At 44.0% G+C, this 12,240-nt stretch overlaps 1 protein-coding gene across 5 annotated transcripts in view; it reads right to left on the bottom strand.

The window, feature by feature from the left end:
- The window catches only part of PCNT (pericentrin), a 228,943-nt gene that overhangs the window by 150,141 nt on the left and 66,562 nt on the right, over positions 1–12,240 (bottom strand). For 4 of the 5 annotated variants that reach the window (XM_039495311.1, XM_039495308.1, XM_039495309.1 and 1 more), the window contains 4 exons: positions 3,760–6,231; positions 3,581–3,673; positions 1,823–1,999; positions 215–470 (listed from right to left, as the gene is read on the bottom strand). In XM_039495311.1, coding sequence (XP_039351245.1) covers positions 215–470; positions 1,823–1,999; positions 3,581–3,673; positions 3,760–6,231 — 2,998 coding nt within the window. The remainder of the gene's footprint in view (positions 1–214; positions 471–1,822; positions 2,000–3,580; positions 3,674–3,759; positions 6,232–12,240) is intronic. The other variant, XM_039495312.1, reaches the window with a different exon arrangement.

Here is a 12,240-nt window from a genome sequence, read left to right as displayed (position 1 = left end):
TTCAAGTCGACCTGGCTGCATCTATAACAGGGGTTAGGTTGGCATAGCTATGATGCTAACGTGTGTGGATTTTTCATATCCCTGATCATCATAGTAATGCCAACATAAATTTTAAGTGTAGACCAGGCCTGAGAATCTCCCCATCAGAAATTGTGGGGCAATCAAATGCTCAGCAGTTGCATAATCAGCCCCCTAACTCCCAAGTTAATAATACCTAGCTCTTGTTGATGTTTCAGTTGAATTTCTTCTTTTTCCTTCAGATGTTGTTCATTAATATGCTCCAACTCAAACTGATGTCGGCTCTGTAGAATTGCTACTTCCTGAGCACGCTTATCATTGAGCATCTCCCGTAACTCCACAAGGGCAGTTTCCTTCTCCTTTCTCAAGTTAGATTGCATCAACTCCAACTGGGATGTGTGTATATTAGTTAGACTTAGTCGTAAACCTTCCAACTCAAGATTGTGCAGTGTCTACAGTGGGAAAGGGAAAAACATGGTTTAAGTGAAATATATTACCATTTTTCTATACCAGTTTCAATTATATACACACAAACCTCTATATTTATTGCTAGTCTGTTATTTTCATATAAAACATATTCATGGCTGGAAGTGGAATAGCAGAAAAACCAGATTCTAGTTCTCAACTGGCTTGCAGAAGCTTAGAAACAATGATGTAAATATACATTTCTCTTGTGCTACTCATTGATTCAGTTCTGATATATCTATCAGTTAGCAATAGCAGCAACTAAGCTTTACAATGGATTATAAAGTTTCTATTCTACATATATACAAATACTTATAGCCAATATTTAGGGATTAGACACAAAAGTAATTGTATCCTATGTATTTCTAGAATTAATGCGTGTTTAAAAATGGATTAAATATTTAGAGAGAAGGGAATTTAGGTCTTCAACCTGCCAAATATCATCAACGGGGCTACTCACATGCGTATAATTATATATGCGTGTAACAGCTTGCAAGATCAGGGCCTCCACTTGTAAATTCAAGTAACACTACAATCTTATCCGATAAAGAGTCAATAAATATGTAACAATTAAAAGGTCCATGGACTCTTTAGAGGGCTATTTGGAGTAACAGTTAATATTTAAATTCAGAGTTTACCTAGTGTAGACTCAATAAACTGTAAAACTCATGAGAAGGGATGTGACATACTGACAAAAATACACTCAGTATACACACTGCAGTAAAGTTGTGTGTGATGGATTACCTTCATGCAATTTATAAGACTTGGCTGAAGCAAGACTAAGTTTCAGTTTGATTTTCTGCCATACTTTACAATTCCCAATATTGCAGCACATACAACCGCTATTCCATATTTCTAGAGGTCTAACACCACCAGAGACTGGGTAAAACATTACCTTGCACTAGAATTTTGTGCAAACCTAACATGCGGGGGAAAAAAATGCATATCTATTGATTAGAACACCAAAAAAAGCATATTACCCTCTTATTCTTTGTCTGCCTCTCTCCATTCCCAGAAGTTACTGCAGATCCTTATTTATATTTATGAAGATAAGCAAGCTTCTTCCCTTCACAAATTGTCTAAATTTTGTCAATTTTCTAAAGAATAAGTGGTAAGATTGAGGACAGTGGAGACCCTTCCATAGAAGGTGGTATCTGCAGTCCTCTTAGCATAATAATTCCTATTGATTCTTCAAATGTAGTCTTTACCATAGCACAAGGCATTCCTCCAAACATGGCTTATTTTGTTAGAAAAGAGGCTCCTCTTTGCAAGTGAATTAACTGTAAATTGTGACAGCTAGGAAATTTGCCTAAATAATTACTGTGCATACATACTGTACCTGTGACTGGAGCTGAGCATGCTGCATCTCTGTTTTATGTGTACCTTCCATTTGTTGCTGAAGTTCATCCAACAGTTGCTGCTGTTTTTTAATTAGTTCAGCACGTAGCTCTTTCATTTCATCTTCATGTTTAATAATTAGTTCACTAATTTCACGATCATGTTCTCTTTCATGAACCTGGAGAGAAGAACACTGTGATGCTCTGAACCTCGGGGGAACACCCTACATTCCCCATGTTCATCTTTATAAAATGATAGTGTGGTATCCAATGCAAAGTTTGTCATGTTGGGTGTCTTTGGAAGGCTCATGATGCACTGAGCATTGTTGTTACAGTAATATTATAGTAATGTTATAGATTATAATTTCATGTATGTAGTTAGGAGGCTGAAAACGTATCCTCATGGCTCAAAATAAGCCCAGGCAAAAACTCTCAGAGCAGAGAGGCACTTCACACCTCATCAGGGCAGGTATGGGACAAACCCAGCCCAACCTCACAGAAACAAAGGACACAAGCCTAGGCAGCAACAAAAGAATCTGTTAGACTTTGGAGGGAGTCATGCCCCTTCCTTTGGTCAGTTTGGAACTGCAATGAGGTAATGTTCACCTGACTTGGGGGGGAGGGGGCAAGCCAAGAGGGAAGAAAGGACATGATAAAAGGGAAAGACACTTGCCATGGTCTTCCTCTCTCTTCCACCTACATCTACAGACACCACTGTGCAACTGAAGCGCTGATCAAAGGGGAGAGCCTGGCTGTAGAGCAGGGGTCGGCAACCTTTCAGAAGTGGTGTGCCAAGTCTTCATTTATGCACTTTAATTTAAGGTTTCGAGTGCCAGTAATACATTTTAACCTTTGTAGAAGGCCTATTTCTGTAAGTCTATAATATATAACTAAACTATTGTTGTATGTAAAGTAAATAAGGTTTCAAAATGTTTAAGAAGCTTCATTTAAAATTAAATTAAAGTGCAGAGCCCCCCGGACCGGTGGCCAGGACCCGGGCAGTGTGAGTGCCACTGAAAATCAGCTTGTGTGCCGCCTTCGGCACCCGTGCCATAGGTTGCCTACTCCTGCTGTAGAGCAACCAGCCAGCCTGTGGTGAGGAGCATCTAAGTTTGTAAGGACACTGAAAGTGTTAAGATCAGCTTAGAATGTGTTTTGCTTTTATATCATTTGACCAAATCTCACTTGTTATGCTTTGACTTATAATCACTTTAGTTAATAAATTTGTTTGTTTATTCTACCTGAAGCAGTGTGCTTGGTTTGAAGTGTTTCAGAGGCTCCCCTTGGGATAACAAGCCCGATACATATCAATTTCTTTGTTAAATTGACAAACTCACAGAAGCTTGCAGCATCCAGCAGGCATAACTGGACACTGCAAGACGGAGGTTCCCAAGGTTGTGTCTGGGACCAGAGGTATTGGCTAGTGTCATTCAGTTGCACACTCCAAGGAGTAGTTTACATGCCAGAGGCTGTGCATGAACAGCCCAGGAGTGGGGGTTCTCACAGCAGAGCAGGGTAAGACTGGCTCCCAGAGTCAAGGACTGGAGTGACCTAGCAGATACCCAGTCCAGATAAAATTTTTACTGGATTGTGGACATTTTGCACTTTTGACCTTCCAGCATTAACAAGCCATTAGGACAGTAGTCTCAAAGTCAACAAAACTATCTTTTCTCTTGTTGATCAACCCATGTTGATTTTCCGTCTCTGAAGAAATCAGAGATGCAGAATCTTTCTTAAATAAGCCTGTTACAAAAAAATACCTTTTTAATTAATCCAATCTGTTCTTTTCGTTCCTCCTCCAAGTTCTGCTGTTTTTCCACTTTCTCTTTTATTTCTGCATTTAGCTCTTCTATCTGAAAAGAAGAATGAAATTTTTGAAATTACCATTTACCAAGCATTCAGAAATACAAATCCTCGTGTCATTATCAGAGCTACCTACCTCTTTCTGGTGTACCAGATTCATTTTTGCTGTTTCAGAAAGATGATGAGATTCCATTTTACTAATTTCCTCTTCATAATGTCTCTTCATCTCAGACTGTACCTCCTGTATGGTTTGTGCAGACTTCTGCACAGTCTCCTGAAGGTGATTCTCCAGTTCTACCTGAACCTTCTTCAAATAAGCCACTTCCTCAGTCAGTTTGTTTTCTTTCTCAATGTATTCCGTTTTTTTTGCCTGTATTTCAGTGTTAAGTTTCTGAAGTTCCAAGTTACTGGATTTCAATTTCTCAAATTCCAATCTTTCACACTCCAGTGCTTTTTCAAAGTTTTTCGTTTTCATATTAAGATCATGTATATTTTTTTCAAGATTCTCTTCTGCTTTTATTAGATTCTGCTCTACAGCAGACAATCTTTCTTGTAAGGTTACATTCTCCCTAAGTGTGAGTGTTAAACTCTGTTCTTTATTATTGATTTCAGCTTTGAGAGCCTCCTGTTCTTTCAGTAATGTCTCTTCTACTATGGTTTTCTGACCAAGAAGTTCAGCCATAGTCTGGTTTTTGGCCTTCTGGGCATCAAGCTGGGCTTGCATTTGATCCCTTTGGCTTTGCAAAGCAGCTAGTTGACGTCCAAAAAGGGACTGTACTTCACTCGTTACTGAATCAGAGGCAGTTTTCTGCTCTTGAACTTCTTTTACTAATTGCTCCTGAGCCCTCAATTGCATCATCAATGTTTCTCTTTCCTGCTTGAGGTCTTCTATCATCTCCTGCCAACTATGCGACTTTGAAGCCTTTATTCCAAGCCCTAATTCTTCAATACAAACAGTTTGATCTCTGTCTTCACCCTGCGTTTCCAGAAAAATTATTTTGTTTTCAAGCTCTTTCTCCTTCTTTACTTTTTGATCAAGTTCTTCTTTACAACGAACCCGTGCTTCTCGCTCCTTATTCAGTTCTAAATGGGCAATGGAAAGTTCAGCTGTTGCTTTTTCCCATTTTTCAAGAGCTTCTTGGGTCTCCTGATAGGATTTGTTCAGTGCTGACTCTTTTTCATTGAGCTGCTTAATTAGCTTAACACATCTCTCCATCAAGCCTGCTTTCTCTTCATCTTTCACCTCCTTACTGTCACTTATTTCATTTTGCAGCAAAGAGTCATCTGACAAATATGAAGCAAAAGCCTCAGCGTCCAGCTCTGTTTCATCAGAAGTCCCTTGCAGTACACTGCTAAGACACTTTTGTTCATCAGGGCTAAACATTAACTTATCTGCTGTGGAGTCCATGTTGGGTTCTAAAATGTTGCTGCTATCTAGCACAAATTTATCAAGCCTACCCTCTTCAGTGTCAAGAAGTTCACAGTTGTCTGATATGTATGACTGCTCCTGTCTCTCAGTGGAGACAAGATATTTAGTTAATGTGTCTTCATCTTCTATGAAAGATCCTAGTTCTACCATATTTTCTTTAGACATGTTATCAGCTTCATAACTTTTATGGTCTTTTCCTGCTTTGACCTTCTTTTGATTTCTGTGTGTGTCTTCTAATTCAGTTTTAAGAGAGTCCACTCGCAAGCCATGTTGGAACTCCAGTTCTTCACGAACTAATTGTATTTCACCTTCATGCTGGCATAATTTATTCTGCATCTTCTCAAGCTCTGCTTTCTGTGATTCTGACACTGCCTGTAACAATTTTTCCTCCTGCTCTAACTTTTTTAACTTCAAATTGTAGATAGTTATTTCTTCATCGTGCTTATGCTTTAAATCTTTGTTATTTTTTGTCTCAAAGAGCAGCTTTTCACTTAATTCCTGGATGAAGGAGTTGAGCTTTTGGATCTCATCATTCAAATACTCCTTTTCTTGTTTAGATTCCTGTGCTTCCTTAGCCTGTTTTTCTGCATTAGTAAGCTGTAATTTGAGATCTTCTACCAAATCCTTATACCTCAGCTCAATTTCAGATCTCTCTCTCTGAAAATCCTCCATTTGATTTTTAAGTTGCTTGCACAAGTTGTCTCTATGAATTTCAGACTCATGCAGTTTATTATTTAAATCAATAATTATTGCATTTAAATTCTGAGAATCTTCATCAGAATTCAAAGCAGAGTTTTCTCTTTTTAACTGCTCAAGTTCATTCTTATATTTTTTATTCATCTCTTCTTCACAAACCTCTTTAACTGTTACTATCTCTTTTCTGTGACACTCTTCCAACTGTCTACAAATATCCCTTTTGTGATATGCTTTCAATTCTTCAATACACTCCTGTTCTTTCATCTTGGCTGAAGCAATTTCATTTTTTAACTGCATTATCTCTGTGTCTCGGAGAGAAAGTGTGTGTTGTAGAAGAGATAAATTAGACCTTTCTGATGTCACTACATCTTGAAGACCTTTAATTATTTCTTCCTTGTCTCCTATATTGTTGAACATCTGTTGCATTGTATTACTCAGATTCTCTTCCTTCTGTGCAAGCAGACTCTCTTTATCTTTGGTATTCTTAAAAATAAAATATTACACATGAACTAAACACCCAGCTATTTCAGTTTCTCTGAAATTTCCAGTTTAATTCACCCCCCTTCCCCTCCAAAAAATGTCCCTTAACTGGAGGACTTGCTGATTTGTCTATGCCATGGAGAAAGCTTGCCCATGAGAGTGGGAGGACTTACACCATTGATTTATGGTGTGTTTAAAGGAAAAGTGTCAACTTTTAAACTATATTTTAAAATCACAATTCCACAGCATTAGGATGAATGCATATTAGTGGCTGGTTCCACAGTACACTAACTTTTAAAAACAGATATTTTTTCTCATAATGTCACTAAAGGCAAGTGTGAACATTGCACAGGTGTTTTAACTGTGCATCATCATATATGGATTTCTTGTAAGTATGACCTTAGCTGAATTTCTTAGTTTAGAATGCTTGTTTTGGGGGTATTTACAACATTCTTGTAATTCCCTCCTGACCCCCAAATCAGTGATGTGTATTCTCAGATGTCAATGCAGTTTAAGGGGTTTTATTCAGGAATTCCCTTGCATTTTAAATTAACATTTTCACTCATGAATGCTAAATAAGAACACTCATGAACCCAAAGAGACTGCTACTCATGATACTTCCAATCACTTGAACGTGGTTAGTATTCTTTAACTTTTAGGGCCAGATTCACCAGTGTATGCTAGCTGTCCTGTACTATTCTGAACGAGTGCTAAGCAGCCAAAGCATACAGGCCAACTAAGCTGGGTTTACAAGTGTTCTGTATCAGCAGAGGAACACATCAGAGGGCAGAATGCACTCCTCGGTTTCCCCTTACCTCCTGCCTTCTCTGTTGAATAGACCTAGTGCAACAGGTAGATTTTTTAGGATGAAAAATAAATTTCATAGCATTATTTTTGATAATTGAAAATGTCTCCTTCAAAACAGGCTGGCACATAAAATCTTCTATTTCAGAGACACTCACGAAGAGCTGTCCTATTTCAAAACAGCCTCCGTTACCCCTCATTCTCAGCGGGACTGAGGTCACAGCCTGCCCTTAACAAAAATAGCTACTGCCTCCCACCGTTCACAATGGAAACAAAGTCAAATTGCCTTCAGGGAAGACTGCTGGCCCCTATGCTACCAAGGGGTAGAGAGGAGCAGGTGAATGGAAGCAGTGGCAACCTTTGCTAACGACAACCTGTGCCACCAGTCTCACTGAGAATACTACAAAATGACAACCCTTTTGAAAGAGGGTGTTTCTCTAAACAAAAAACAATAACCTACCTTTTTGTAACTGTTGTTCTTCGAGATCTGTTGCTCATGTCCATTCCATTTTAGATGTGTGTGCACCCACGTGCACAATTGTTGGTGATTTCTGCCTCAGTGATATCTGTAGGGCCGGTTGTGGCGCCCTCTGGAGTGGCACTCCCACGCGGCAGTATACCAGGTGGGAGGGATAGCTCAGTGGTTTGATTATTGGCCTGCTAAACCCAGGCTTGTGAGTTCAATCCTTAAGGAGGCCACCTAGGGATCTGGGGCAAAAATTGGTCCTGCTAGTGAAGGCAGGGGGCTGGACTCAATGACCTTTCAAGGTCCCTTCCAGTTCTAGGAGATTGGTATATCTCCAATTATTACCTTTATTACCAGGCGCCGCCGGCCCTGTGCCCTCAGTTCCTTCTTGCCAGCAACTCCAACAGAGGAGCAGGAGGGCAGGAAATGGAATGGATATGAGCAACACATCTTGATGAACAACAGTTATGAAAAGGTAGGTAACCGTTTTTTCTTCTTTGAGTGCTTGCTCATGTCGATTCCATTTTAGATGACTCACAAGCAGTATCCACGGAGGTGGGCTCGGAGTTCACAGCTTAGCGGCTTGCAGCACTGTCCTACCGAAGCCAGCATCATCCCAGGCCTGCTGAGTCAGGGCACAGCGGGATGTAAAAGTGTGGACAGACAACCAGGTGGCCACTCTACAGATGTCCTGGATAGGCATATGAGCCTGAAAGGCTACCACAGAGGCCTGTGCCCTGGTACAGTGACAATCGCCAGGAGTGGCACCTATGCTTGGTCGTAGAAGCAGCAAATGCAGGTAGTGATCCAAGAAGTAATTCTTTGAAAAAGTAGTCCAGTATCCACTCATTCCGTTGGCTATAGCAACGAATAATTGAGTTGACTTATGGAGCAGCTTGGTCCTGTCAATGTAGCAGGCCAGAGCCCTTCTAACGTCAAGGGCATGTAGCCTGTGCTCCTCCGACCTATGCGGCTTCAGAAAGAAGACTAGTAAGTAAATGTCCTGGCTCAAATAAAACTGAGACACAATCTTGGGAAGAAACGTCAGCCTTAGTGGGACCTTGTCCATGTAGAAGATCGTGTAAGGCGGCTCCAAGGTAAGCACCCGAATCTCAGATACCCGGCAGGCCAATGTCACTGCAACCAGGAATGCAAACTTCCAAGAGGTGAGAAGGATGGAGCAGGAAGCCAGCGGCTTGAAGAGAGGACCTGTGAGAGCACCAGATTCAAGTCCCACAGAGGGACAGGGTCCCTGACATGCAGGCAGACGTGCTCTAGGCCCTTAAGGAATCTGGCCATGATATCCTATGCAAAAACCGACCTGCCCTCGAACAGCGGGTAGAAGACTGGCCAGATGGACCTTGATCATTGAGGGGACAAGCCCTGGAGCTTGAGATGCAGGAGGTAGTCCAGAATAAGCTGCAGCGAAGCCTGCGCAGGACAAACACCTTTGTCCGCAATCCAGTAGGTGAATCGTTTCCACTTGGCCAAGTAGGTTGCTCTGGTGGAGGGCTTCCTACTTTCCAACAGAATGTGCTGAACCTCAGCCGAGCACTGCTGCTCCTGCGCATTTAGCCACGCAGCAGCCAAGCCATCAGATGTATCGCACCAGGTTGGGGTGCAGAAGGCTGCCGTGGTTCTGGGACAACAGGTCCGACCTTAGCAGTAGCTGGAACGGGATCGTCACCGAGAGGTCCAGCAGAATGTTGAACCAGAGTTCGCGGAGCCAAGACAGCACTATTAGGATGACCCTTGCCCTGTCCTGTTTGATTTTCAGGAGGATTCTGGGTAGCAATGGCACCAGAGAGAAGGAGTACAACAGGGCCTCCGACCATGGGAGCAGAAAAGCACCCGACAGGGCTCCTCTGTCCATGCCCCTAATCGAGCAGAAGATGTGGCATTTCCTGTTCGGCCTGGATGTGAACAGGTCCACCAGGGAGTTCCCCACCTTCATAAGATGGAACTGACCACCTCCAGATGAAAGGACCACTTGTGGAAAGATGAAAACATCCTGCTGAGGTGATCTGCCAACGCATTTTTGGACCTGGAAGGTGAGCAGCCAGGAGATGGATGTTGTGCTGTAGACAGAAGTCCCAGAGTCAGAGGGCCTCCTGGCAAAGGGCAGACGACCTGGCTCTGCTCTGCCTGTTGATATAGAAGACCATAGCCATGTTGTCCGTCAGGACCTGAACCATCCTGTCTTGTATATGAGGTAGAAAGGCTTGGTAGGCTAGTCATACCACTCTGAGTTCCCCGACATTGATATGCAGGGAATGATCACGACTGGACCAATGACCTTGAGTGCTGAGAGCAGCCAGGTGGGCTCCCCAGCCCAGATCCGAGGCATCAGAGACAAGGTTCACCGACAAGGCCAGGGCCGTGAAGGGAACTCCTTCCAACACCGACGTGGGATCCTGCCACCAAATAAGGGATGACAGTCTGGATCCCAACCATGCTATGCCAGTTAGGGACACAGACCGATACCAGCCATACCTGAAGAGGTCTGAGGTGGAGTCGTGCGTGCCCGACCACGTAAGTACATACGGCCATGTGGCTCAACAGCCTCAGGCACATGTGGGTGGTGGTGAGCAGGTGGTCCCGCAGGCCCACAATGAGGTCCGCCATGGCCTGGAACTGAATATTGGGGAGGAAGGCCCTGGCCCGAGTGGAGTTGAGGACTGCACCGATGAATTCTGTGTGTTGTACTGGAGTTAAGGTTGATTTTTTTCTCATTTATTATCAACCCCAGGTCGTGACAGTGGAACACTCCAGGTCGAGATGACTGCACACCTGATCCAGAGACCAGCCCTTTATTAACCAGTCACCAAGGTACAGGTATATTTGGAAATCCCCACCAAAGTCTCAGGTAAGTGGCCACTGGCACTATACGCTTTCTTTGAGGTCGACGGAATAGATCAGGAGGTTTGCCACACCGATTTGACTGTTTCAAGCACCCCGGGTAGATGGGCAATGCAATCTTTGCTGGTGTGGTGGCCAAGATGAGATTGAAGAGGTCGTCTCCCGCCTCAGCGACCTCCTCAATCTGCAGACCAAGATTTTCAGCCACCCATTTAAGGAGGGCCTGATGCTTCTTAAAGTCATCCAGGGGACTGCTATGTCGGATGGTCTGGCCACCTCCTTGAAGACGATTGTGTCACCTGAGGGATGGTGTCATCTGCTCCTTGTCAGGGGAGGGCTCTTAGTGCCAGAGTATGGTGTGCGGGCTCTGCTTCCGCCACAGTACCGTGTTCCGATTGCAGCACCGGCAGTGCATCGGCTGGTTTGTCCAATGCGGCCACGGAGGGCTGGGAGTACTGGACCAGAATTACTGGCACCCCCCCATGGGTCCCAGTATGGCCCCTGGAGGGGTCACGGCCCCTGCTAAGTCAGCACCATGGCCAGAGCCACCTCCATCTCCTACATCACAGGGGAGTCACCCCGCATCTGTGATGGATTAAAATCACAGTCCAACCCTGACCATTGTCCCTCCAGTGACCACAGCAGAGCCGTTGTGGCCTGGGTCTGCCTACTGACCCTGGTAGGCTATCAACGGGGGGGGGGGGGGAGAGAGACAGGTACAAGGGCGAGCATGAACACCACCGAGATCCTGAACGATCCCTCCAGGACGGAGACCGATGATGAGGAGATCTTCTGGAAGATGGTTTTCAGCATCTAGGCAACCTATGGCCAGACGGTCACTGGTACTGGCAGTATCGGGAGCGGCGCCATGAGTCTGGAGTCTCTCACCTAGTAGGAAGGGATCTTGACTAAGATCTAGGCCTTCTGGCCAGTAAGCCAGACTGCGGTGCAGGGTCCCAAGGTCGTACCAACGGAGACTTGCGCCTGCGATCTGGTGACCTGGGATAGAATCATAGAATATCAGGGTTGGAAGGGACCTCAGGAGGTCATCTAGTCCAAACCCCTGCTCAAAGCAGGACCAATCCCCAGACAGATTTTTACCCCTGTTCCCTAAATGGCCCCCTCAAGGATTGAACACACAACCCTGGGTTTAGCAGTCCTATGCTCAAACCACTGAGCTATCCGGGACGTCCCGCCAGTCTACACGGCAGCACCCTGGTGGCTTTCCCCTTTGGTGATGTGAGCGGAGCTGTATTGGTCACCTGGCGTGGCACATATGGAGCTGGTTGGCCTTGCTCCTTAGCCACCGGACCGCTTTGGGACCTGAAGGTCCCATCACTGGCTGGGAACTCCTTCCGCTGCCCCACTAAACCAGTCAATAGATAACCGCTGCTGCTCTTGCGAAGCAAGACAAGGTGCTCCAACCAACCATAATGGGTGGGAAGAAGGAACTGAGAGGGCGCAGGGCCAGTGGCACCTGATATACTGCTGCATGGGAGAGCCACTCCAGGGGGCACGGCAGCCAGCTCTACAGAGACCGCTAAGGCAGAAATCTCTGACAACTGTGCATGTGGGCATCCACACACCTAAAATGGAATCGACATGAGCAAGCATTCGAAGAATAATGCTCTTCAGCTTCTGCTAAAAGGAGAAATTTTCATTTATGAAGAATAATGGGAAAAGTGACCATTAATTGTAAGTATTTCTTTTCAAGAACTACCCAGTGCACTAAATCTACTTAATATTTACCTCCCTACCAATTTGTGCATAGTTTGTGTACATGCCTGAGATTAAATCATTCAGGACAAAATATGATCTGACACAGGGTGCTGTACTGGTTAAAGGACCCATTAGTTAATTAATTTTAACTTACAATTAATTGG

Source organism: Mauremys reevesii, linkage group 11 (genome assembly GCF_016161935.1).
Source record: "Mauremys reevesii isolate NIE-2019 linkage group 11, ASM1616193v1, whole genome shotgun sequence".
Lineage (NCBI taxonomy): Eukaryota > Metazoa > Chordata > Testudines > Geoemydidae > Mauremys > Mauremys reevesii.
This window is presented reverse-complemented; position numbering and strand designations above follow the sequence as displayed.